The following is a 24,434-nucleotide window of genomic DNA, read 5'->3' as shown; positions in this document are numbered from 1 at the left end:
AGGGAAAGAACATACAAAGGCAAACATAAATAACGAATACCGCTGCCATGAAGAGCTGTATTGATAATCTTCAGACCCTGTCAGGGTATGCCGGCCAAGCTTTAGTCAACCGCAGAGAGCTGGGGAATTTCAAATGTCACTCACCCGCCCGTGGCTGGGCCCTGGACATGCAGACACCATCCGAAGTATCTTGAGGTGAGCCGGCCATAGATGAGACATCCAAAATGTAGGTCCTTGGAGGAGGACAAAAAAGGAACACTGGCTGTACCTGAGAGCTGAAATTTATGGGAGGGGGGTCCTATACCCTTGGAGTGGAGGCGGGGTTAACCCACATGTAGGCTGCCATGGAGACTGTCAGGAAACAGATTTTTACATTTTTTTATATTGGTAATGGTATATAGCAGAACGTGAAAAATATTGTTTTTCTTTCAGAATTGTTGCTATTTTTTATTTATTTTTTTTAACAAAATTTTTATTTTGTAATAAAACAGAAAAAAACAACAACAAACAAACCATAATACCGTGTTCGGGGAAAACATAAGAAGGATGGAGGGGGGGGGGGGGTCTTGAAGGTTCATAGGACGTGTCAGAAAAAAAACTCCAAGTCTCTCGGGTTGAATCTGTAGACATTTGGCTCTATGTCTGGTGGAAAGACTGAAGGAGGAGGGGAGCTGGGGGGAGGTGGGGGGGAAGGGGGGAATTCCCAGACTTAACGTTAGTGTTACCAGAGATTTAGTGAATGTCAGTATAGATGAAGGTATCATGAAGCGCTTCCCGGTTGCCTTCCTTGGGGAGAGAGTCGAGGAAATCCTGCCATTTCGTAAAATAGCGCTTTGTAGCATTTTTGTGGTTAAAGCCAGTGTTGAGCTGATCACAACGAAGGTTCTATTGAAGGTCCCATTTGATTTGGGAGATAGAAGGAGGCGTCGGAGATATCCAATTGACAAGAATGGCTCTTCTTGCCATCAGAAGGTACGTCAGAGTCCAAGTATGTAAAAATGGAGAGGAGCGGCTCGACCATACTTGTAAATGTTTGTCCCAATAACCAAAAATTAAAAGTAAAGGATCCTTGGGGAGATGAAGGAGCGTGATCCCACTTATGAACGAAAGGACCTGATCCCAGAATATGGAAATGACAGAACAGTCCCACAGCCTGTGTTTTAAAGTCGGTCTGGTTTGGGAGCATAACGGGCACTTGTTAGCATGGGGATTGTCACTCCCTTGTCCAAAGGGAATATATGCTCGATGAAGCAGTTTTAGTTGAGATTCTCTCCATCGTTCATTTGGAGTCAGGCGAATGGTGGCTTTGTAACCTTGAAAGATTTTGTCCACTTCATCATCCACTGCAAAGTCCTTGATCCAGTTTGTTGCCGTGGAGGACGCCAGATGCGAGGAGGTCAAATTTAAAAAAGGCTTGTAAATATCCGAGATGCTATATTTTCCACTCTTTAAAAGGGGATCTATTAGTGGGTCCTGAAACCTTTGCTTCCACCTGCGGCCTTGACAAAACTGAGGCACTGTAGCCTATGAAACAAGTGGGAACCAGGAAGGCGGAACTTGTCCATTAGAGACTGTGGGGTGATTGGTTTGCCAGAGTCCAGGTCAAAAAGGTCCAAGAAAAAACGGAGGCCTCTACGTTCCCATAACTGGAAGGCTGAACTGTCCAGGCCGGGAGAAAAATTTGGGTTACCCCTTATCGGCAGGAATTTAGAGATCAGCGTAGGAAGCTGTAGAAGTTTGCGTGACTCTCTCCAAGCGACAGCTGTGTCTCTGATTACAATGTTGTGTTGTAGATGAGGGGGCATTTGTTTGCATTTGGTATGTAGGAGAGCCCCCAGGGAGAGAGGGCTCGAGATTTGCGACTCCAATTCATAGTCCGAAAAACATGAGGATCCTGTGATCCAATCTATGGCTATCCTTAGCAAGCATGATAAGTTTTATAACCTGATATTCGGTAGATTTGTCCCGCCCTCGCTCCTGGGGAGAAATAGCTTCTTTAATGCAATCCATTGGTCGCCTGCCCTGCCATATAAATTTGGAAATTGCTTTGTGAAGAGTTTGAACGTCTTTGTGTTTGATGAGTAGCGGAATAGTTTGCATGGGGTATAGGAGGCGGGCAAAGCTGACCATTTTGAATAGATGGCATCTCCCCATCAGCGAGAGCGGCAAATCCATCCATCTATCCAATTCTTGACAGATTTTAGTAAAAAGGGGTTGGTAGTTCAAGGAATAAATGGATGATGGGGTTTTGCCTATCTGGACACCCAGGTAAGTAATATGAGAGGTAGCTAAAGAAAAAGGGGAGTTTTGCGCCCATTTTGGGGTGGGTTTGAGGCCTAGAGGGAGGATTTCATCTTTGGAGTAATTAATCCTTAGTCCCGAGCACAGTTTAAACCGGTCGAAAGTGGAAATGATAGTGGTCATGTCTACCGTGGGGTTTTGAGTGAAAATCAGGACATCATCCGCAAACATGGATAACCGTAGTTCTCTGTCGCCAATGAGGATCCCATGCAGTGGGGCTATGTCTATGAGGTACCTTGAGAGGGGTTCGAGTGCCAAGTTAAAGAGCAGCGGCGACAGAGGGCAGCCCTGTCGCGTGCCCTTATATAATCTGAATTCATCAGTGAGGGACCCAGCCACCCAGAGCCTGGCCGTGGGAGAAGTATGCATAGCACCAATTACGTGGTTAAAAGAGCCATGAAAGCCTATTTTCCGAAGGACTAGGGAAAGCCACTCCAGATTGACGTTGTCAAAGGCTTTCTCCGCGTCCAGGGATATGATGGCAAGGTCCCTCTCTGGGTGTAACTTGGCATGTTCCAGGGTCATGAGAACTTTTCGTATGTTTGAAGCTGCAGATCTCCCCTTGGTGAAGCCTGATTGAGGGGGATGAGGCAAGGAGGGCATAATTAGGGCCAATCTGGAGGCCAGGATCTTGGAGAGGATCTTGACATCCAGATTTAGGAGGGATATTGGACGGTATGAGCCGGGCTCAAGAGGGTCTTTTCCTTTTTTTAGCGAGGAGTTTAATAATGGCCTGATTTCCAGTAGGAGGATATGGGCCACCAGACCACATAGCTGAGTAAACATCATGTAAATTCGGCGCTATTACTGAGACTAGGGCAGTGGTTCTTAACTTTGTTGGAGGTACTGAACCCCACCAGCTTCATATGCGCATTCACCGAACCCTTCTTAATTGGAAAAATAAAATATGATTTTATGAGTCTAGTCTCGGGGCAGCGTACAGAGGTCAGTAGGATGTAGGGCAGCGTACAGAGGTCAGTAGGCTGTAGGGCAGCGTACAGAGGTCAGTAGGATGTAGGGCAGCGTACAGAGGTCAGTAGCCTGTAGGGCAGCGTACAGAGGTCAGTAGGCTGTAGGGCAGCGTACAGAGGTCAGTAGGCTGTAGGGCAGTGTGCAGTAGTGAGTAGTTTGTAGGGCAGTGTGCTGTGGTCAGTAATTTGTAGGGTAGTGTACAGTGCTCAGTAGTTTGTAGGGTAGTGTACAGTGCTCAGTAGTTTGTAGGGCAGTAGCGAGGTCAGTAGCATGTGGGGCAGTGTATAGGGGTCAGTAGTTTTTAGGGCAGTGTAGAAAGGTCAGTAGGATGTAGGGCAGTGTACAGAGGCCAGTAGCATGTAGGGCAGTGTATACGGGTCAGTTGATTGTAGGGAAGAATAGAGTGGTCAGTAGGCTGTAGGACGGTGTACAGAGAATAGGGCAGAGGACAGGAGTTGACAGGACAGAGGATAGGACAGTGTACAGGGATCAGTAAAGCCACACACCAGGGGGCTAGGAGGGCACACACCAGGGGAGGGTCAGGAGGGCACACACTGGGGGGGGGGTCAAGAGGGCACACACCGGGGGGTTATGAGGGCACACACCAGGGGGTTGGAAGGGCATACACTTTGGGGAGGGTCAGGAGGACACACACTGTGGGGGAGGGTAGTGAGGGCACACACCAGTGGAGAGTCTGGAGGCCACACACTGGGTGTCAGGAGGGCACACATCAGTGGTTGGGAGGGCACACACTGGAGGGGGGGGGTTGGGAAGGCATACCATGGGGTATCAGGAGGGCACACACTGGCGGGGTGGGAGGGCTTACCATGGGGTGTCAGGAGGGCACACTGGGGTGGGGTTGGGAGGGCATACCATCGGGTGTCAAGGGGGCACACACTTGGGGGGGTTGGGAGGGCATACCATGGGGTGTCAGCAGGGCACACACTGGGGTGGGGGGTTGGGAGGGCATACCATGGGGTGTCAGGAGGGCACACACTAGGGGGAGGTGTTGGGAGGGCATACCATGGGGTATCAGAAGGGCACACACGGGGGGGGTTGGGGGGACATACCATGGGGTGTCAAGAGGGAACACACTGGGGGGAGGTGTTGGGAGGGCATACCATGGGGTGTAAGGAGGGCACACACTGGGGGGAGGTGTTGGGAGGGCAAACCATGGGGTATCAGGAGGGCACACACTGGGGGGGTTGGGAGGACATACCATGGGGTGACAGGAGGGAACACACTGGGGGGAGGTGTTGGGAGGGCATACCATGGGGTGTCAGGGGGGCACACACTGGGGGAGGTGTTGGGAGGGTATACCATGGGGTATCAGGAGGGCACACACCAGGGGGCATTCACAATGCTTATTGAGCTAAATGAAAAGGACATGCATTTCCATTTGTCAGCTAACAGCACCTCTATGCTAAGCTGCAGTAACTCAGCAGACTTAGCATAGAGGTGCTTGCAAACTAATCCACCATGTACAGCTAGCTGAGCCTACCTCCAGGAACATTCACTCGGCTCCCTCTGCTCAGCTGCTCACACTTCCCTCTTCCAGGCGGGCGCGATCTCCATGGTCAGGTAAATCCCGATCCCGCCCACTCAAGCAGCAAGCAGCCTGCAGGAGCTGGAAACCTGCTCGGGGAGGTACAGGGGGCAGAGCGTCAAGTGTCTATGTGTAATGGCTGTGAGTCGTCCCGACTGCAGCTCTGATTTCCCGGGGGGGGGGGGGGGGTTGGCCTCACAATCAGTAATATTTTCTCGGGGGGGAGCAATTGCCCTGTTGCCCCCCGCCGAACCCCTGAGACTGACTCACCGAACCCCTGGGGTTCGATCGAACCCAGGTTAAGAACCACTGGACTAGGGATTTATAAAATTCCCCTGTAAGTCCGTCCGGACCCGGGGCTTTATTAGGGGCCAGCGTTTTAATGGTAGCGATGATATCTGACAACAAAATGGGAGCATTAAGTTGAGCCAGTTTATCAGGGGGTATCGTAGGCAAAGAAACCGCAGACAAGAAAGATTCAGCTACAACAGCGTCAAAGGTATCAGGGGAATAGAGGGATGCATAAAGACTGCGCATGATAGATCTCACTCCTTGGGCTGTGCTATCAATATTTCCCCCCGAGTCCCGTAGAGACGTGATTTGTGTAGGTTTGTAGGGGGTCCCACAAAGTCGAGCAAGAAGCTTGCCGACTTATTGCCAAACCTATGTAGTGTGGCAGATAGATGCGCTCGTTTAGTGAGTTCGATCTTGTCCGCCCAGGAGTCGAAAGCCTGCTTCGCCGATGCCCAGTCCGCCCTGTGAGTCTGCGAGTCGTCGGAAAGTAGGGTGCGTTGAGCTAGACGCAATTTCTCGCTTGCCTGTCTGTAGTTTCGAGAGACCGACTTTTTAAAAGCCGAGGTGTAGGATATAATACGGCCGCGAAGATATACCTTGCCCGCCTCCCAGAAGAGGTTGGGGTCAGAGGAATGAGGGAGATTAACCAGGGAATATTCTTCCCACGCCCGGGTCGTGTAACCTTGGAAGTCTGCATTATTATGGAGATAAGAGGGGAAGCGCCACAGATGGGATGCGGATTGCAGATCAGGGGGGTCCAGTGAGATAGAAACAGGTGCATGATCCGATATGACTATATCATGTATGTCAGAGTCTTCCAGTCTGGGGACAAGGTTGTCTGAGCAGAGAAGATAATCAATTCTGGTGAAAACTTTGTGGGGATGGGAGTAAAAGGTGTACTCCCTATCGGTGGGATGGAAGAGGCGCCATGTGTCAGTCAGGTTCAGGGAGTCCATGACGACGCCAGGGGTGAAAGATCTGGTGCATCGGTGTGGGTTGTGGAGGGGCCGCGTCGAGATCTGTCTAAGAGTGGATCATGAGTGGAGTTGAAGTCCCCACCTTACAGGTGAGGGGCATGCGGGAGACGAAGGACCATGGTCGTCAAGTCACGATAGAAAACTGGGTCGTAAGTGTTAGGGGCATAAACGTTCCTTTCCATTTAATTTGGCGTGGGCAGATATAAGCCGGCCATGATTATCCGTGGTGGAGGACAGGAGTTCGAACGAGAAGTTCTTATGTACCAAGAGGAGGACTCCAGCCTTCCGGCCTAGAGCCTCCGATCCCAGCACTGTCCCCACCCATAGTTTACGCATACGGAAGAAATCCACCGACTTCAGGTGTGATTCCTGGAGTAGTGCAATGTCCGCCCTAAGCCTCTTAAGATGGCGTAGAACCTTTATACGCTTTATGGGGGAACGTAGTCCCCGTACATTCAAGGAGACTATCCTCATGGGGGCATTAATAAGGATGTGGGCCTAATTAGCAGCTGCAGGGAACAGTCTACAATATAGAAGAGTGGGACTAGAAATGACAGGGCTGATGCCTGAGGAGCGCTGAAATATAGTAGGGGATGGGAATATCTGGGATATCGAGGTAACGAACACCATACTTTAACAGAGTATGGGGGGTATAATATATTGTGATAAACAATCAAACTAAAAACATAGCAAAACATACCATAAATCACTTGTGACTTCGCTTTTTTCCGCATGCTGCCAAGGTGGCGGGTGGTTAATAACCTTGAGCATTGACCCAGGCGGGCTGATGGACCAAAAGGGGTCAATCCCCGCTTCGGTGTGGCAAAGCGATATAAAATTCACTAGGCCCTGGAGACATAGCCCCCGGCCAGCACCCTGACAGCATGGAGCGAAAAAGGCAGTAGGCAAAATAGCACAAGGGTAAAACCCATGGTAAACGAGGAAATCACCTGTACTGATCTAAGTAGGTGAACAACACTTGGGGACTGAGAGCACCGTCTCAGCTACAAAAAGCATACATTTGCACTAGAAGCGTAATAACCCATGTGAGTGGAGAGTACTGAATACCATGATCAACGGCTATCAACGGGTGTCAGGTAAATTGGCGCTGACCACAGCAGAGTACTTAGGGCGTTTGGGAGATTCCTTGCAAGGGCTTCTCTGGACTAGCGGCCGGAGAGCCGGAAGTGCGACATGAGATGGTGAGTGTCGTCCGGTTGTAGGGAGAGAGCTGAGGAAAGATTCAGGTTCTTGAAAAGAGAGTTGTTCGCCGTTCGGAGATCTTAGCCGAAGTATGGCCGGGTATGCAAGTGTGAATTTGATCTGTGATTGATGCAGTTTCGAGCACACAGTTTGGAAAGCCTTCCTCTTCTTAGCCACTTCGACCGAATAGTCAGCAAACATCAGGATCCTGGTACCATCGATTTGGAAGGATTTGGTCTGCCTGAATTTTTGCAAAATAGTCGATTTGTCTGCGTAGTTTAGATATCTGGCAATGATGGGTCTCTGCGCTGTGCGGTCCGATGAGTAAAGTCCCATGCGATGCGCCCTTTCCACTGTGCAGATACCCTGTAGCCCAAGGGCCTCAGGGATTTTCCTAGCGCACATGTCAGGGATGGCAGACGGCGCTATAGACTCCGGGATCCCTATGAACCGTAGGTTATTCCGTCTCGCCCTATTCTCAAGGTCCTCCAGCTTCTGGAGCTTCTGGAGTACATATTGGTTTTCTCCTGAGCCTGTTCCTGGGAATGGGCTTGGTAAAGTTCATCCTCCAAGTTGGAGATGCGGTGCTCTACTTCTTGGAGCCTGCGAGTGTGTTCCCCCAGATGCTTTTCTATTTTCACCATGCCCGCTGAGACTGCCTTTTCCACTGATTCCTTAATGGAGGGAGACAGTACAGCTACTACCGCTTGAGCTATGCGGTCTATTTGCGTGTCCCCCGAGGGTTGCAGGGTAGTAGGTGCCGGGGTTGTGTCCATTTGCGGCTGAGTAGTGGAGGAGAGGGTCGAGACCGCGGCCTCGATTTGTGGCGTGCCCGGCGGGGCGCCTTTCTCCAGGAAGCGATCCATGTAGCGTGGCTCAAAGCGGACTGGTGATGCCCGGGGTATGCAGGCAGGTGTTCGGGAGGTCGGGAGCAGGAAGCGAGGTGAGATACCGGCGTGAGAAGCAGATTAATCAGTCCCGCCGCGGGAGCCACAGAGAGGAGTGCTTACCGCATACGGCGCAGAAACCGGAAGTTTACTATTTTTTATTAATAGCGCAAAAACTAAAAATCACACAGGTGAACAATTGTGGGTAAAAGTAACGCAGTGCCGAATCGCAAAATATGGCCTGGTCCAGAAGTAGTTAGGGTAAAAAAAATCCTTTTGAGTTTATAACCACTTTAAGGTGATTTGATTATGTTTACAAAGGATTATCAGAGGCTAACAGGGTCTAGTTGTAGGTTGAAGAATTATATACAGTACATTGAACACTTGCTGACTAGTTAGGCTGCTCTCAACAGGGTTTGCCGCTAGAGGGCTCCTCGATATTACTGACAGCACTACTATTCTAATTCAGAATTTCAGTATACGAGCGCCACCTAGAGAATATTAAAACACGTGTGGGACATTTGACAGACAAGGTTCGCCTATAATACAGTACGACCCAGTAAAGCCCCGCCTCTCCCTACACGTCACCCGGGGAGGCGTGCTGTGCGTTCTTACGCTTAGAAAATAACCAGCGATTGCAGGAAGCAATAAGCTGAAGTTTGACGTCTCTTTTTACCAATCACAAGAGAGGCTGTGAAGTTCTTTAGCCAATAGGAAAGGGTTTATCATATCTCGGGCTCTACTATTGGTGTGGGAGTTTTTGTATGGCTCCCTCGGGCTCGGTGAACTTCTCCCACCAATAGGGTTGTGTGTTACTCCCAGTGAGTTGTTCATGCCGAGGCAGCCTGCTGGTGGTGGTGGGTCGTTGTCATGAAGATTGTAATGTGTGTAGTGTCCCTGTGTGTCCCCAGCTCTTCTGTCTTCAACTAGCGAACGGTGAGAGACCGTCTACCTTCTCCAGTACACAGCTCGGCCATTACTACTACACGTATACTGACAGCTGCTCACATCACAGGGCGGATAGGGCTGTGCTGGATCCATTATACTGGCCCATAGGAGGTGTATGGTGACTGCTGTCACTGGACAGGCATAGGATAGTGGAAGGGAGAGGACATAGGGTTGCCACCTCATCCCTTTAATCCAGGACACATATGAATTACACAGGTTCTGAGGCTGATATAATGCACATAAAGCACTATGTGAGTTTAATTACCACCTTAATCAGCCACAGAACCTGGGTAATTATTATGTGTCCTGGTATAAAGGGATGAGGTGGCAACCCTAAGGACAAGGGCCTGGAAGATCACTATGTGTTGTATAAGGATCACTATACATGATGCAATCACACTGCACAGTCTTTATACAATCAGCTTTACATTTAAAGGAGAAGTATAGGTTTGGGCTTTTTTTTTAGATTAATACTTACCTAGGTAGATGCATAGCTCCCAACTGTCCCTGATTTTGAGGGACTGTCCCTGATTTGGAACATTGTCCCTCATTTTAGTCTGATCTATATAGTTGTACATAAAAGGCACTATTTATCTTTACAAAAGTGTTTCCCAATGCTAAAACATTCATCCAATTTCTAAACTGCTTTCAGCAATAGTATATATATATATATATACTGTATAAAGAAATAGTAGTGGTAAAAAACGCACATGTGGGTTTACAGTACTAATCTTTTTTTTGTATAATTCTCCTTTGAGGGGGCGTGACAGGGGGCGTGTCCTGTGTCGTTTTGCTAATAGGTGTCCCTCATTCCCATCTCAAAAAGTTGGGAGATATGTGGATGCAGCATCAGTCGTCTCTACGCTTAGAAAACAGTATCTCTCCTGCGCTCGGGTGGTGTGCAGAGAGGTAAATGATCTAGGTGTTTTTTTAGGCACAAATGGAGCGGTCTTGCTGGCCTCTTCAGGACCAAGGGTATCCAAAAAGCACTACAAGAAAACAACAAGAGAAGGACACACCGACCTTGTGCATTACCACTAAAAAAGTTTATTAAAACCAAAGAAGGTAGCGTACAATATACTCACAAACCTAGGATATGTACAAGCATGTAGGAAATAGGGACTGCAACTTTGGCCCTGAGGAAGAGGATCCTCCCTCGAAACGCGTAAGTCATACAAGGTTGTGAGGACGCTATCCAGCAGTAGAGCATGTCCTGGAAGCGAGCAGTCCCTATTTCCTACATGCTTGTACATATGCTACGTTTGTGAGTATATTGTACGCTACCTTCTTTGGTTTTAATAAACTTTTTTAGTGGTAATGCACAAGGTCGGTGCGCCCTGCTCGTCTCCTTTTCTTGTCTGTACACTTAGAACCGAGCGGTTGAACACAGCTGATCACTCAGTTCTGACAGCGCTCCGACAGTCCCTGGCCCTCTGCTCTGCCTCCTCCTTGCTCATTGAAGTACTAGGCTGTGGAGGGGGTGGGAGCGTTTGCTCAGGCTCTCAGAGGCTCGCTGAGAAGCTGACCTGGATGTCAGTCCAGGGATCTGGTGGATCCTGACTCCATTATCATGATGACACGGTGCCTAGACTGACTTCTGTGACGTCAGAAGTAAGGGGATCACAGGAGTGCAAAACAAACTGCACTCCTGCGATCCATAGAAGATGTACAGCCAAATGAGCTTTGGCTATACTTCTCCTTTCACCTAAACTCTTCAGTCAATCCATATCTAATTAAGCAAGCCCATATGTAATCCATAGTTATTGGTAGACCTACAATTGGCCATTTGTGCTTCCATATATTTATTTTTATCAGATCTATGTGATCATAATTCTCAAATCTGCAAACAACTGAATAGCTGAAACCTCCCTTCTGATCGACTTAGACTCAGTTTTGATTGAATTTGATGAAACTAAGTGCTTTGGCCCATCCAGGGCAGAATATTATCAATTGTTTCAGCAGCCCTGCTATACTTTGTTCATTAAATCAATCATGTCAATTGATCAGATTGTGATTACATGGTGGGAAGAGAAATGTGATTGATAACCTACAAACCTAAGTTATGATTATATCTTAACTATGGAACAAAATCCACTTGCCTGTGCGTGTCATATTGATTGATCAATTGTTATTTTGGAAGAGATCGATCAGAATAGAATTCAATCATTTATCAAAGCAAAGTATGGCCACCATAAGGAAGATTGTAATGTGTAGTGAGCTTTAAGGCTGGGTTCACACTAGTGCGAATTGGATGCCGCCGGTCACACGCACTGGCTCCCCAGCGAACGAGTGGGGGCGGAAGCGCGCCGGTGCGCACTCGCCCCCTACAGGCTCATGGGTGAGCCACGTAGGGCTGCGTCACTTTGCCTGTAAGCCGCTGAGTGCCACAGTAAATAGTCGTTAGGTGGTCGGCAAGTGGTTAAACAGTACAGGCAGTTATTTTTAATGTTTTACATAGCTATACCTGCAAAAGAGGTCAGCCTGAAGTGATCTAGCAGAACTTCATTTTCTGACTGAAATTCCACTTTAACCTTTCAATCTAACATTCGTTTGGCTGAATTTTCCAACCTCTTTCAATTTTTTGGCTCTGAAAATCTATTTTCCATTTGTTTCCATTACCGGATAACAAAGGAACAAACGGTCCAAATAACAGATTTTCTAACAATTTTTCGGCTTGTGTATGGCAGCATTAGATAGGAGCAGGCAGAATCTGGAGCAGTTGTGCACAGCAGCCCATCTGCTTCTAGCTTTCATTTTTCAAAGCTTAAAATGGAACTAAACCCATCAATGTAACAGTTTTTTTTAAAGTTATGGGGTTACTAATGGTCACATTTGCTTGTGTTCTCAACCAAACTGTCAAACCATCAAATGGCTGGAGTCATAACTGATCACATGGGCAGCACCATGGCAGTTGAACATCAAACAGAGGCTAAGATGACAGATTCCTTGGCAGAAAAAGATGGGAGGTTTTAGTTCCGCTTTAACTGACCCTTTTGAAGTTAAAGCGGATCCAAAGCCCAACCTTTCAAAATCTGTGAGCGCTCAGGCTGTAGATTGCAGAGGAAGCATGCAATGTCTCTTCAGCAACAAAACCTACCTGCCTGTTTGCTGTTTTCTTGAAAATGTAAACTGAGCTATGCAAGCACAGGTCCCTGTGTACCATGTTGGCTGAATTCCTGCGCATATGCTGGAGTCCTGTCATCCCATGCCAACCAATCAGGATAGCTAAAAACTGGTACCTGGGAGAAGGGGTCAGCAAGGGACCTCAGAGGGTGTCAGTCCATTGGGTATAAGGTGTGTTTTGAGGACTTAAAGTGATTGAAAACGATCACCTTGTAAAACAACCCATTCAGTTTAAAATAGAAATGAAAGGCAAAACCTTTTTTGTATAGTAAACATAATAAATACCTTTTTTTTTTTCTTTTTATAAGTGATCACATTCCCTCTGTTCTCAGCTGCATAAGAGCTGGGGGAGGAGAAGCAGCAGAACACTGAGCTTCCCAGTGAATGGCTGAGGAGAGCAGGCTGAGTTCCCAGCACAGCAGGAGAACTGACCATTATGTGTTCTCCTGCTTAGTGTGTTCAGTTTTTAATAGGAAAGCAGCGGGACTGGCTGGAACACAAGAGATTTTACATAAAGGAAACAATACAAAGAGAACAGGATACTTTTTCAAAAAAATGCATGGTACGGCAGGCACATATCAGGAATATGAAGTGTTAAGGTAACAAATGCTTTAAGTTCTGCTTTAAGCTGGCTGTACAGTAGTAGAATTTTGTTTCGTTTTAAGAAAGTTCCTTAAAGCGGAGTTCCACCCATTTTTAATAGGTTGGAATACATAGATCTTTGTAATCCCCTTTAAAACGGCTTTTACCAATGGAAACTTTTTTTATTTTTTTTTGCTAGTAAATACCTTAATTTCGGCTTTATTCCTCCTCTCCTCACTTCCTGGTCCGATCGGCGATGACGTCATTCGGCGATTCGCAGTGTCTGCTGGGATGTATTCTATTCCAGAAATCTCGCAGTAGCTGTATCTGTACTGAGCCGTGCCTGCCCCGCCTCCTCTCATTGAGTTGTATTGAGAGGAGGCGGGGCGGAGGCGGGGCAGAGAACAGCCTTAATACATTCATACACTGCAACTCAATGAGAGGAGGCAGGGCGGAGGCGGGGCAGGCACGGCTCAGTACAGATACAGCTACTGCGAGATTTCTGGAATAGAATACATCCCAGCAGACACTGCGGATCGCCGAATGACGTCATCGCCGATTGGACCAGGAAGTGAGGAGAGGAGGAATAAAGCCGAAATTAAGGTATTTACTAGCAAAAAAAAAAAAAAAAGTTTCCATTGGTAAAAGCCATTTTAAAGGGGATTACATAGATTACATAGATCTAAAGTTCCAAAAATGGGTGTCTTTGACTGTAGTATGTAGACTGTATGTGATGCATACTAGCACATTATGACATTTGCCTTACAGGGGAACCAATTTTTTTTTTTTTTTTACTACTGCTTTAAGTCCATGACACCTTCTGGGCCTAGCTTTATTATTTATAGCTGACAGCCTTATAGTATTCCCGGAAGACATCTATTGCATCTTCAACAGGAGAGTTGCTGCAGCTGCTATGCCCACCTCTCCCTTCCTTCTGCCTAATCACAGAAGCCTTGGAATTATGTGAACATATTCACAAATTACTAAGGCTTCTGTGAATGGGCAGCAAAAGAGAGGGGCGGGCATAGCTGCTCTGTGTGTGTTTCTCCAGCAGAGCAATAAACCTGTCAAATGTAAATAATAGCGATAAGCCCAGAAGATGTCATGCAGCTCCTTGGACTGAACTCATAGTGTGCCTGCACTTTTAACAAAGTTTCAAACAAATAACCGTTCTAAAATTAATGATTTTTACCAAACCACAGTGTATCATTTTACATAAAACAGCAAACTTTACTGTGCATTATCATCACAAATTGTGAACATAGATAGAAGAACAGAGTTGTGCTAAAAAATATTTAAGCATATCTGATATTGCAAATATAAACTGAGTATAGAGATAAGCTGTAAAAGTCCTGTGTAGGTATTCCAAGTTGGTAAAATCTCGACTTGCAGGTGTTAAATCATAAGTGGTTCACTGTCCAAAATTACCAGCAGTACTGGACCTCTTATCACAGGAGGCCAGCAGCGCTTTTTGGCCGATTACCCCGCCAGGGCCTTGTAGCAGTATTCCTATAGGTTTTCCAGCTGTACAGTGAAGTCAGGCATACAATAGCGGCATCCGTATGTATAGGCTCAAAAACAAAAGGATGCACCCCATAGTGTGAATCTGAATAGCATTTATTAAAGAACTAGAAAAACACACTTACATTGGGTAAAATCATAAATGTATTTAATCTCCTGCCGTCTGGCATAAAAACAAATCATCCGCACTTCCGGGACTCTTAAACCGCGATGACGTCAGCGCATCATCCTCCCTATGCGTTTCGTCATAGATACCGTCATCCTGGGGCACCTGTGCAGGTGATTTGCTTTTATGCTGGCCGGAAGGAGATTTAATGCATTTATGATTTTACCCAATGTAAGTGTGTTTTTTCTATTACTTTAATAAATGCTATTCGGATTCACACTATGGGGTGCATCCTTTTGTTTTTGAGCCTATACATACGGATGCCGCTATTGGATGCCTGACTTCACTGTACAGCTGGAAAACCTATAGGAATACTGCTACAAGGCCCTGGCGGGGTAATCAGCCAAAAAGGGTTGCTGGCCTCCTGTGATAAGAGAAAAGATTAATATAAAAAATATACACTAGTATAGGGTGGTACCAACGAGTGTACATGAGTAAGAACTAAAGCTATGTGCCACATCCCATAAACTATATTGGAAATTGAATTTGGACAAAAATTGACTTTATAGGCACAGATACACCATATGATTAAAAGAAAAATGTATTTATTATCATACAAAATCTATAACACTTATTGCAATACATAACAATATTAAAATCATATGAGCCATACAGTTACCCAGACCTAACCATAGGTGTCCAAGATACAGGAGGACTCCCTATGGTGCCCGCCAGAGTTATGGATAACCGAATGTTGGGCTAGAGTAAAAGCTCAAGCTTTACATGTTTAGCAATCTCAACACTTCTTCAAGAGCTCTACTAGTCATTCCTAAGGAGTGTCCCATCAAAAACAGTCTCTCCAATATTAGCTAAAACTATATGCTCGGGATGCACTTATAAAGGAGCCAGACACAGGCCCTTCTAATCCAGGAATCTCAACCTAATCGACCACTGGGACACTGAATACTTACCAGACCTTGATTTGAAAGGATTGATCCTACTGTTTGTTCTAAACCAGTACCCACCACCTCTAGGACATTATTAGTCGCATATAGGTCTAGATACTCATATATGGATGGAGTGTTTTCAACTCCTTAAACAGCCCAAGACAAGACGTGTATATCTATCCATTTTTTTGGGGGGCTCTATATATACATATATATCCTAAGTGGTAGGTTCTGGCAGGTACTATACAATCACTAGATTGGTTCCTTTGAATTGGAAATTGGTCCCTCCCTTTCTACTACATATAATTTTTTTAAGCTAATATATTGAAGACTGAGTTTCCTATGTGTAGCTATATTTTCCCGGCTCTCTAACAAATCTATACATGGCAGGTAATGGGAAGAATTTTTAAATTTTACTTAGAAAATCCCCTTTAAAGCGGAACTTAAGTACTCAATGCTAAGCTCTGCTTCAGTGGTCTGATGCCTGCAAGGTCCCTCACTGGTGCCAACATCTTCTCCCCAGCTTTTTTCTGGGTGCCGGTCTTTGGCTGCTTGATTGGCTGGTGTGGTATGACATCACTTCCACACATTTATTTGAGTTCAGTCGTACAGACACTGTGCTGGAATGTAAACTGAGCTGAACTTTAGTTTCACTTTAAGAACCACACATGGTGAATGTGGAAGGTTCATTGATGATTTCTTCCTAATGTGGAAGGGGAGCAGGGAGCATCTTCTGGATAACTTTGTGGGTTTTTTTTTTTCTTCTTTTTTTTGAATAATAATGTCCTGAATCTGCAATCCTTGCATGAGTGGGATTATAAAACCATCACTGTTATGGATGTGACACTAGTGGGAGATGCAGAAATAGGCCAAGTATATACCTGTACTTTTTTTTTTTTTATACAACCTGTGCAGCTAATTCCACAGTATTGGCTTTGAGTTGTCAACCATTTGCACACTAAAGTAATCTATGCCAGTGGGTATACAGAGGCCAGGAGAAATTGCTCAACTGATCTTTTATTTGAGGTGGAAGTCGATGTTATAGAGAAAAGATTAAAAGAGAGGGGCTATGCTCACTGAGTGATCCAACGGGGTAGGAATATTGCCAGAAGCAGAAGTCACCTTTTAAATAGAAGACACAAGGTAACCGATTCTGCTGCAGATAAACATGTTACTTTTGTAACAGCTTTTTCTGTGGAGTTCAATAGTGTTAAAAAATAGTATCAACAAAAACCTGTTGTATAGTGATAGACAACTTTATGACTTTTTTAAAGATGGATGCCACTTTTAAACCAGAAGAGCATCCTGCCTGGGGTCACTTATGTCTCAGAGCTATTATACTGTAAATCAGATGGAGGGGGGGTTTGGTGGATAAACAAACATGGCTAATGATTTATGGCTGAGACCTGCGGATCGGCTGTGTCCAATCACAGCACCGCAGCACAGATACAGATACATACAGTTTTACTGTATATGGTAGGTGTTGTAATTCTAATAAAAAAAAAAATACGATTTTGTTTTTGCTTGCTTTTGCCTTCATCTGTACGTTATGAAAGCTGCTTAATATTTTTCATAGTATTTGTTTATTATTAATATATATTATTTTGTCTCTTTAGGGCTCCTTTGCAATCATGGAATTTTAAGGAAAAGAAACGTCTTCAGAGAGGGGGGGAACTCCCCTCCCTCTGGCCAAGCTGCCTCCTCTTTGTATTGGACTAATGGCAGGAACTTAAAAACAGAGAAATATAGTGCACAAATATATTTTTGTATTGTTGTTCAACAGCATTGGCTGGTTTACATTTGTATAAATATTTATTATATATAATATAGTGCCAAAGGAGTTTTGATGTCTGCTAATGAAGGAGACGGTGTTTTATTTTGACACTCGCAATGAAGGAGTTTGTTTTTTTGTTGTGTGGCTGATGTGTACTTTTGAAATTTCCAATTATTTTCTGTAGTTTTTATTTTGAAGATTTTTTTTTTACCCCCAAAAATGGATTTGGCATGGCCAGAATGTACGACGCGGTGCCGCTCCCTGCAGCATGCTTTGGATGTGATCTCGGTAGTGACCCGAGGAAGCGGCAAACAAATTAAGGCTTTCCTTTTCTCTTACTGCTGCAATGCCACTACGTTAAGGGATGAATTTGGGCGCAACGCTCTTCACATTGCCGCATCATGTGGAAAGAAAGAAGTGTTGGATTGGTTGGCGTCAAAAGGAGTAGATTTATCGGTCAAAGATAAAGAATCTGGGTGGACAGCATTGCACAGAAGTATCTTTTATGGGCATATCGATTGTGCATTGTCCCTCTTAAAGGTAATGTATTTTAAAAAAAAAACCTTTAAACAAGTGATCTAAAGATTATTGGCCATCGTCTCTTGCTTTTTATTTGAAGGACATTTTAATTTGTAAATTCAGTATTACATGCATAATTATTATTAATACTATAAAGCAGAGGTCTCCAAACTTTCTATAGAAAGGGCCAGTTTACTGTCCTTCAGACTTTAGAGGGGCTGGACTTTGCCCAGTGGCAGTAAAAAGTGCCTGATCTTTGGTATTGGTGTAGAAATTGTTGGTGTCAGTGGGAGGAATAGTACTCCATTTTCTTTATCAGTGGAAGGAATTTTGCCCCATCATTGGTATCAGTGGAAGGAATTTCGCCCCATCATTGGTATCAGTGGAAGGAATTTTGCCCCATCATTGGTATCAGTGGAAGGAATTTTTCCCCATCATTGGTGTCAGTGGAAGGAATAGTGCCCCATCATTGGTATCAGTGGAAGGAATTTTTCCCCATCATTGGTGTCAGTGGCAGGAATAATGCCTCAAGGGCTGTATAAAGGCAAGCAGAGGGTATAGTTTGGAGACTACTACTATAAAGCATAACAAGGGCTGTAAAAAGGCAAGCAGAGGGTATAGTTTGGAGACTAGTACTATAAAGCATAACAAGGGCTGTATAAAGGCAAGCAGAGTGTATAGTTTGTAGACTACTACCATAAAGCATAACATAACTACATACAGTAGACTGTATTTGTACATGAGCTGACAACTTTTCTTTACAGGAATATGCATGCTGCAGGCTGAAATGTCTTGTAGTGGCCAGATTGCCCACAGATGAGGGTACTAAAATCTTTGTCTATAGGACTGAGCTGAAAGTGTTTCTGCATAAGCACAGGAAGCAGCTATGTGTTTAAGGGTACCCTGTCATGAGAGATTAAGCAGGCTGCCATAATAAATGCTCCTTTGGAGTATGTTAGTTCCTGGCCGGATTCACACTGGTGCGTTGCAGTTTGGCCGCAGCGTAGGGGTTTCCACGATTTTCGAGCATTTTAGCTGTGGTCCTATAGACCTTCAGTTAGGTTGTGCATTTTTTACTGTGCACCCAATACTGTTTACATGGTGTTCCAGTTATTTTAGAAATACACATCTTTGTAGTGATTATATAATTGCATTTGAACATTACTGTTTGTGTTATTGAGTTGGACCTCATGTAAGAAATTGTCTAAAGAAAGACCTTTAGGCGTTTGCTAGCATTCAGTCAGATTCTCTGAAAACATGAATTAAGTACAGGGAGTGCAGAATTATTAGGCAAATGAATATTTTGACCACATCATCCTCTTTATGCATGTTGTCTTACTCCAAGCTGTATAGGCTCGAAAGCCTACTACCAATTAAGCATATTAGGTGATGTGCATCTCTGTAATGAGAAGGGGTGTGGTCTAATGACATCAACACCCTATATCAGGTGTGCATAATTATTAGGCAACTTCCTTTCCTTGGGCAAAATGGGTCAAAAGAAGGACTTGACAGGCTCAGAAAAGTCAAAAATAGTGAGATATCTTGCAGAGGGATGCAGCACTCTTAAAATTGCAAAGTTTCTGAAGCGTGATCATCGAACAATCAAGCAATTCATTCAAAATAGTCAACAGGGTAGCAAGAAGCGTGTGGAAAAACCAAGGCGCAAAATAACAGCCCATGAACTGAGAAAAGTCAAGCGTGCAGCTGCCAAGATGCCACTTGCCACCAGTTTGGCCATATTTCAGAGCTGCAACATCACTGGAGTGCCCAAAAGCACAAGGTGTGCAATACTCAGAGACATGGCCAAGGTAAGAAAGGCTGAAAGACGACCACCACTGAACAAGACACACAAGCTGAAACGTCAAGACTGGGCCAAGAAATATCTCAAGACTGATTTTTCAAAGGTTTTATGGACTGATGAAATGAGAGTGAGTCTTGATGGGCCAGATGGATGGGCCCGTGGCTGGATTGGTAAAGGGCAGAGAGCTCCAGTCCAACTCAGACGTCAGCAAGGTGGAGGTGGAGTACTGGTTTGGGCTGGTATCATCAAAGATGAGCTTGTGGGGCCTTTTCGGGTTGAGGATGGAGTCAAGCTCAACTCCCAGTCCTACTGCCAGTTTCTGGAAGACACCTTCTTCAAGCAGTGGTACAGGAAGAAGTCTGCATCCTTCAAGAAAAAACATGATTTTCATGCAGGACAATGCTCCATCACACGCGTCCTAAGTACTCCACAGCGTGGCTGGCAAGAAAGGGTATAAAAGAAGAAAAGCTAATGACATAGCCTCCTTGTTAATCTGATCTGAACCCCATTGAGAACCTGTGGTCCATCATCAAATGTGAGATTTACAAGGAGGGAAAACAGTACACCTCTCTGAACAGTGTCTGGGAGGCTGTGGTTGCTGCTGCACGCAATGTTGATGGTGAACAGATCAAAACACTGACAGAATCCATGGATGGCAGGCTTTTGAGTGTCCTTGCAAAGAAAAGAATATTGGTCACTGATTTGTTTTTGTTTTGTTTTTGAATGTCAAAAATTTATATTTGTGAATGTTGAGATGTTATATTGGTTTCACTGGTAAAAATAAATAATTGAAATGGGTATACTGTATATTTGATTTTTGTTAAGTTGCCTAATAATTATGCACAGTAATAGTCACCTGCACACACAGATATCCCCCTAAAATAGCTAAAACTAAAAACTACTTCCAAAAATAGTCAGCTTTGATATTAATGAGTTTTTTGGGTTCATTGAGAACATGGTGGTTGTTCAATAATAAAATTAATCCTCAAAAATACTCATTTGCCTAATAATTCTGCACTCCCTGTAGTGTTAAAGGATATAGCACAGATTACATTTGTTTTAGACACTCTCATACTTGGAGCCCATTATATTTTTAGGAAACTTGTCTTAGGACCTTGTTCACAAGCGGCCTTTTGATCCATACCCCGTGCAGAGGTGTTCCGTATATCCCCATGCAGGCAGTCCCATTCATGTCTATTGGGACACAGTGGCCGCAGAGACACAGCTGCTGCTCCCAATATGATATCCGTGTGGGTTTGGGTGCCTGTTCTCGAATCCACCCTGGGTGTGTTACAGGCCATATACCTGCACCCACACGGATGTTATCATTGGGAGCAGTGGCTGTATCTGTGCAGTGGCTACGTCCCAAAAGACAGCTATGGGGATGCATTAAACACATGTGCATCCCTGTGCCAGTAAAACACAGCCCTGCGTGGGGTACGGATCAAATCGCTCCATAAGAATGAGGCCTAACTGTCCTAAATTTGCAGACCTGGATCAGTTGAGGCTCCAGTACAGCATTGGAGGCTTCCGTCATCTAATCTAGGGAGAGGTACTGATTTTAGAGCAAGCATATTTCTCTTTCGTTCATTGATGGACACAGCTCCTAATTCTTCTTATCTATTGAGCTATACTGCCCCCTACAGTGCAAACTCTGAGGGAGTTTGGTTAGATCCTGAACATTCAGGAGTCTGCTTTAGTTCTGTCCACAAAAACTGGACTATCTGGGTCTGACTCTGAACTCGGACTAAGCCAGAGTGTTTCTTCCTCAGGAAAAATTCCAGACATTGCAGGAGGCAATTCAGCTTCTGTTGTTCAGCAGACGGTCATCTCTCCGGGCTTGCATGCGCGTACTGGGCCTGATGGTGTCCACTTTCGAGGCGGTCTGTTTGCACAGTTCCACACGAGATCTCTGCTAAAGAGAGTCTTATGAAATGGGTCAAGGATCCACAGTCTCTAGCAGTGGTTTCTCTCCCTGGCACTTCCACAGGGAAAATCCTTTCCCCCCCCCCTGTACTGGACGGTTGTCTCAATGGATGCCAGCCTGTCCGGGTGAGGAGGCGTCCTCAGCAGAGCCCAGACTGCGGATTAGTGTACTGAAACTTCGAGCGATCAGACTTTGTCTGGCTCATTGGACAATTGTATTCAGGGGTGTCTGGTACGAATTATTTTGGACGATGCCACGGCCGTGGTCAATGTCAAGCACCAAGGGGGCACAAAAAGTGTCCTGGTGGCTCGGTAAGTCCTTGGCATTCTAAGGTGGGCTGACTGATTCCATTCCAGCCCTCTCAAACTTCTGCCACAACTCCTGTGCAGGATTCAGGCAGAAGGGATTCCGGTCATTCTAGTGGCTTCAGACTGGCCTTCCCTGGTCTTGGTATGTCGATCTGGTACGGCTGGTCACCGATGCTCCTTGGGGACTTCCTCGTAGGGAGGATCTGCTGTACCAAAGACCACTCTTCCATCCTGCTTTACAGTCCCTGGCTTTAATGGCTTGGCTGTTAAACGCCAGGTGCTGAAGGATGGAGGTTTTTTTGAATCAGTGATTCCTACGCTGTTAAAAGCTAGGAAATCTGCCTCTAGGAAGATCTGCCATGGTACGTGGCAGACATACATTGCATGGTGTGAGTCCCTTGGGGTTCACCCTCACTCCTTCTCGATGGATCGGATCTTGACCTTCCTTGAAGGTGGGGGGGGGGGGGGTATGGGGGTTGAACAGAAATTGGCCTTGAGTACCATCAAGGGCAGAATATTGGGTTTTGGTGGTCTTTTTCCATGGACCTTTGGCGAAAACACTCCTTGGTGTGTACCTTTTCTTCAGTGTCCGACATTTGGTTCCTTCAGTGCGGTCTCTGTTGCCGCCCCGGAATCTTATTGTGGTGCTTTCAGCTCTGCTGAAGCTTCTCTTTGAAAATATTTGGGAGGTTCCCTGCCTGCACTGCCCCAGAAGGTGGCCTTATTTGGTGGCTATCACCTCTGGATGCAGGGTGTCGAAACTGATGGCATTATCCTGTCGTTCACCTTATGGTGATTCACAAAGATAAAGTGGTGCTTTGCCTCTGTCATTCCTTAATATGATGGTCTCTAACTGTCATTTGAATGCAGACATTGCATATTTTCCCTTTGTCCCAGGCCTAAATATCTGGAGCAAATTGCCTTGCATGTCTTGGATGTGGTTTGGGCAATTAGGGTGTACCTGGTAGCTACGAAGTCTTTTTGGAAGTCAGACTCTCTATTTGTGCTCACGGACGGACATCACAAATGGTTGTCTGCTGCTTCTGCCACCATTTCCAGATTGGATCAGACAGTGGTTCAGGCCTATTGTGTCAGGGGTTCCTCCTTTCCCTGTTTAGGTGCACTCTACTAGAGCGCTTGGGGTCTCCTGGGCTTTCCGTCTTCAAGCGTCGGTGACACAGGTTTGCAAGGCAGCCGCCTTGTTGTTGGTTAACACTTTTACAAGGTTTTTTGTAAAGTGGTTGTGTTGGCATCTGGGGATGCTTCTTTTGGCCACAAGGTTTTGCTGGCTGTTGTTTAGAGGACCTGGTCCTCTTTAAGGGTGTATTGTTTTTCAGGTGAACTCCAGTTGTTTATGGTTGAGCTCTGTTACCTGGTTGGCTATGGTTAGCCTTGGGAATTTTTTTCTGATGTTTTCCCACCCCTCATGTTTAATACTGCTTTGGGATGTCCCAATGGTTATGAATAATCAGGAGCTGTGTCCGTCAATGAACGAAAGAGAAAGTGGGATTTTTGACTTACCGTAAAATCCCTTTCTCTGATGTTCATTGACGGACACAGCACCCACCCCTCTGTGGAGTTGGCTTTCTTTGGACACTGTTTGTAACAAAATTGAGTGCCTATAGCCGAGAGTGGGTGGGTGTATACTCCCTGGGACTGCCCATAGATGTAGTCAAGATTTTTCCTGCCTAGTGTCCTACTCCTGTAGGGGGCAGAATAACCCAATGGTTAGGACGAATCAGGAGCTGTGTCTGTCAATGAACATCAGAGAAATGGATTTTACGGTAAGTCAAAAATCCAATTTTTCCATGAGATTTTGGCAGTGACTTCCAACTGCTCTGGATTGGAGCCTTATTTCAGCCAGGTAACAAATGGGGCTGACAAGCTTTAGTATACTTTGGTGAACAACATGCTGTGAATTGTTACTTCAACTGCTGTTTTGTGTACTTTCAGCATGGCAGTAATCTGCACGTTCAGGATAAAGATGGATTTTCTGCCTTGGATCTTGTAATGAAAGACCGTCCTTCCTTTGTCATTTTTCAGAACAGCGGTAAGTGTATCATTTTTTTTTCTTCCTTGGAGACTTGTCAGCACTAACATTTATTTCTCTTGTCAGTTACTGTTCTGGTAACCTCAGTTCTATTACTGAATAACTTGCATGATAGTATCAGGTGTTACATATCAAGCATTTGAAAGAAAGTATAGTAAATAACATTACATATAAATGCTCTGTTTTCTGTATTTATTTTTTCTTTATTTCTTTACAACCCAACCCTCAGTAAATATGGCAATAATATAGAAAAAAATCTTGCGCTTGGTGCACCAAAATAAAGGTTTAAATAAATAAACAAGATGTAACTGCTGCAACTTATATATTCCCGACACTGGACAAATTAACAAATCCTCAAAAATATGTGTGCTGTCCCTTTAACAAAAACTTGCATATGATCAATGCATGCAGTATCTCACAAAAGAGAGTACACCCCTCACATTTTTGTAAATATTTTATTATATCTTTTCATGTGAAGAAATGACACTTTGCTACAATGTAAAGTAGTGAGTGTACAGCTTGTATAACAGTGTAAATTTGCTGTCCCCTAAAAATAACTCAACACACAGCCATTAATGTCTAAACAGCTGGCAACAAAAGTAAGTACACCCCTATCAAAAAATTGCCACATTTGGCCCAAAGTGCCCA

General features: G+C 45.1%; 1 protein-coding gene across 1 annotated transcript in view; it reads left to right on the top strand.

The window, feature by feature from the left end:
• Positions 1 to 8,938: 8,938 nt before the first annotated feature.
• IBTK (inhibitor of Bruton tyrosine kinase) overlaps positions 8,939 to 24,434 on the top strand; it is a 118,176-nt gene continuing 102,680 nt past the window's right edge. Inside the window, 3 exon segments of the mRNA XM_082250096.1 lie at positions 8,939 to 9,116; positions 17,024 to 17,721; positions 23,690 to 23,786. Coding sequence (XP_082106222.1) covers positions 17,401 to 17,721; positions 23,690 to 23,786 — 418 coding nt within the window. The 5' untranslated portion in view covers positions 8,939 to 9,116; positions 17,024 to 17,400.

Source organism: Pelophylax lessonae (assembly GCF_965119305.1).
Source record: "Pelophylax lessonae genome assembly, chromosome: 3".
Taxonomy (NCBI): Eukaryota; Metazoa; Chordata; class Amphibia; order Anura; family Ranidae; genus Pelophylax; species Pelophylax lessonae.
Note: the sequence above shows the minus strand (reverse complement) of the source record. Positions and strands in the feature narration are given on the sequence as shown.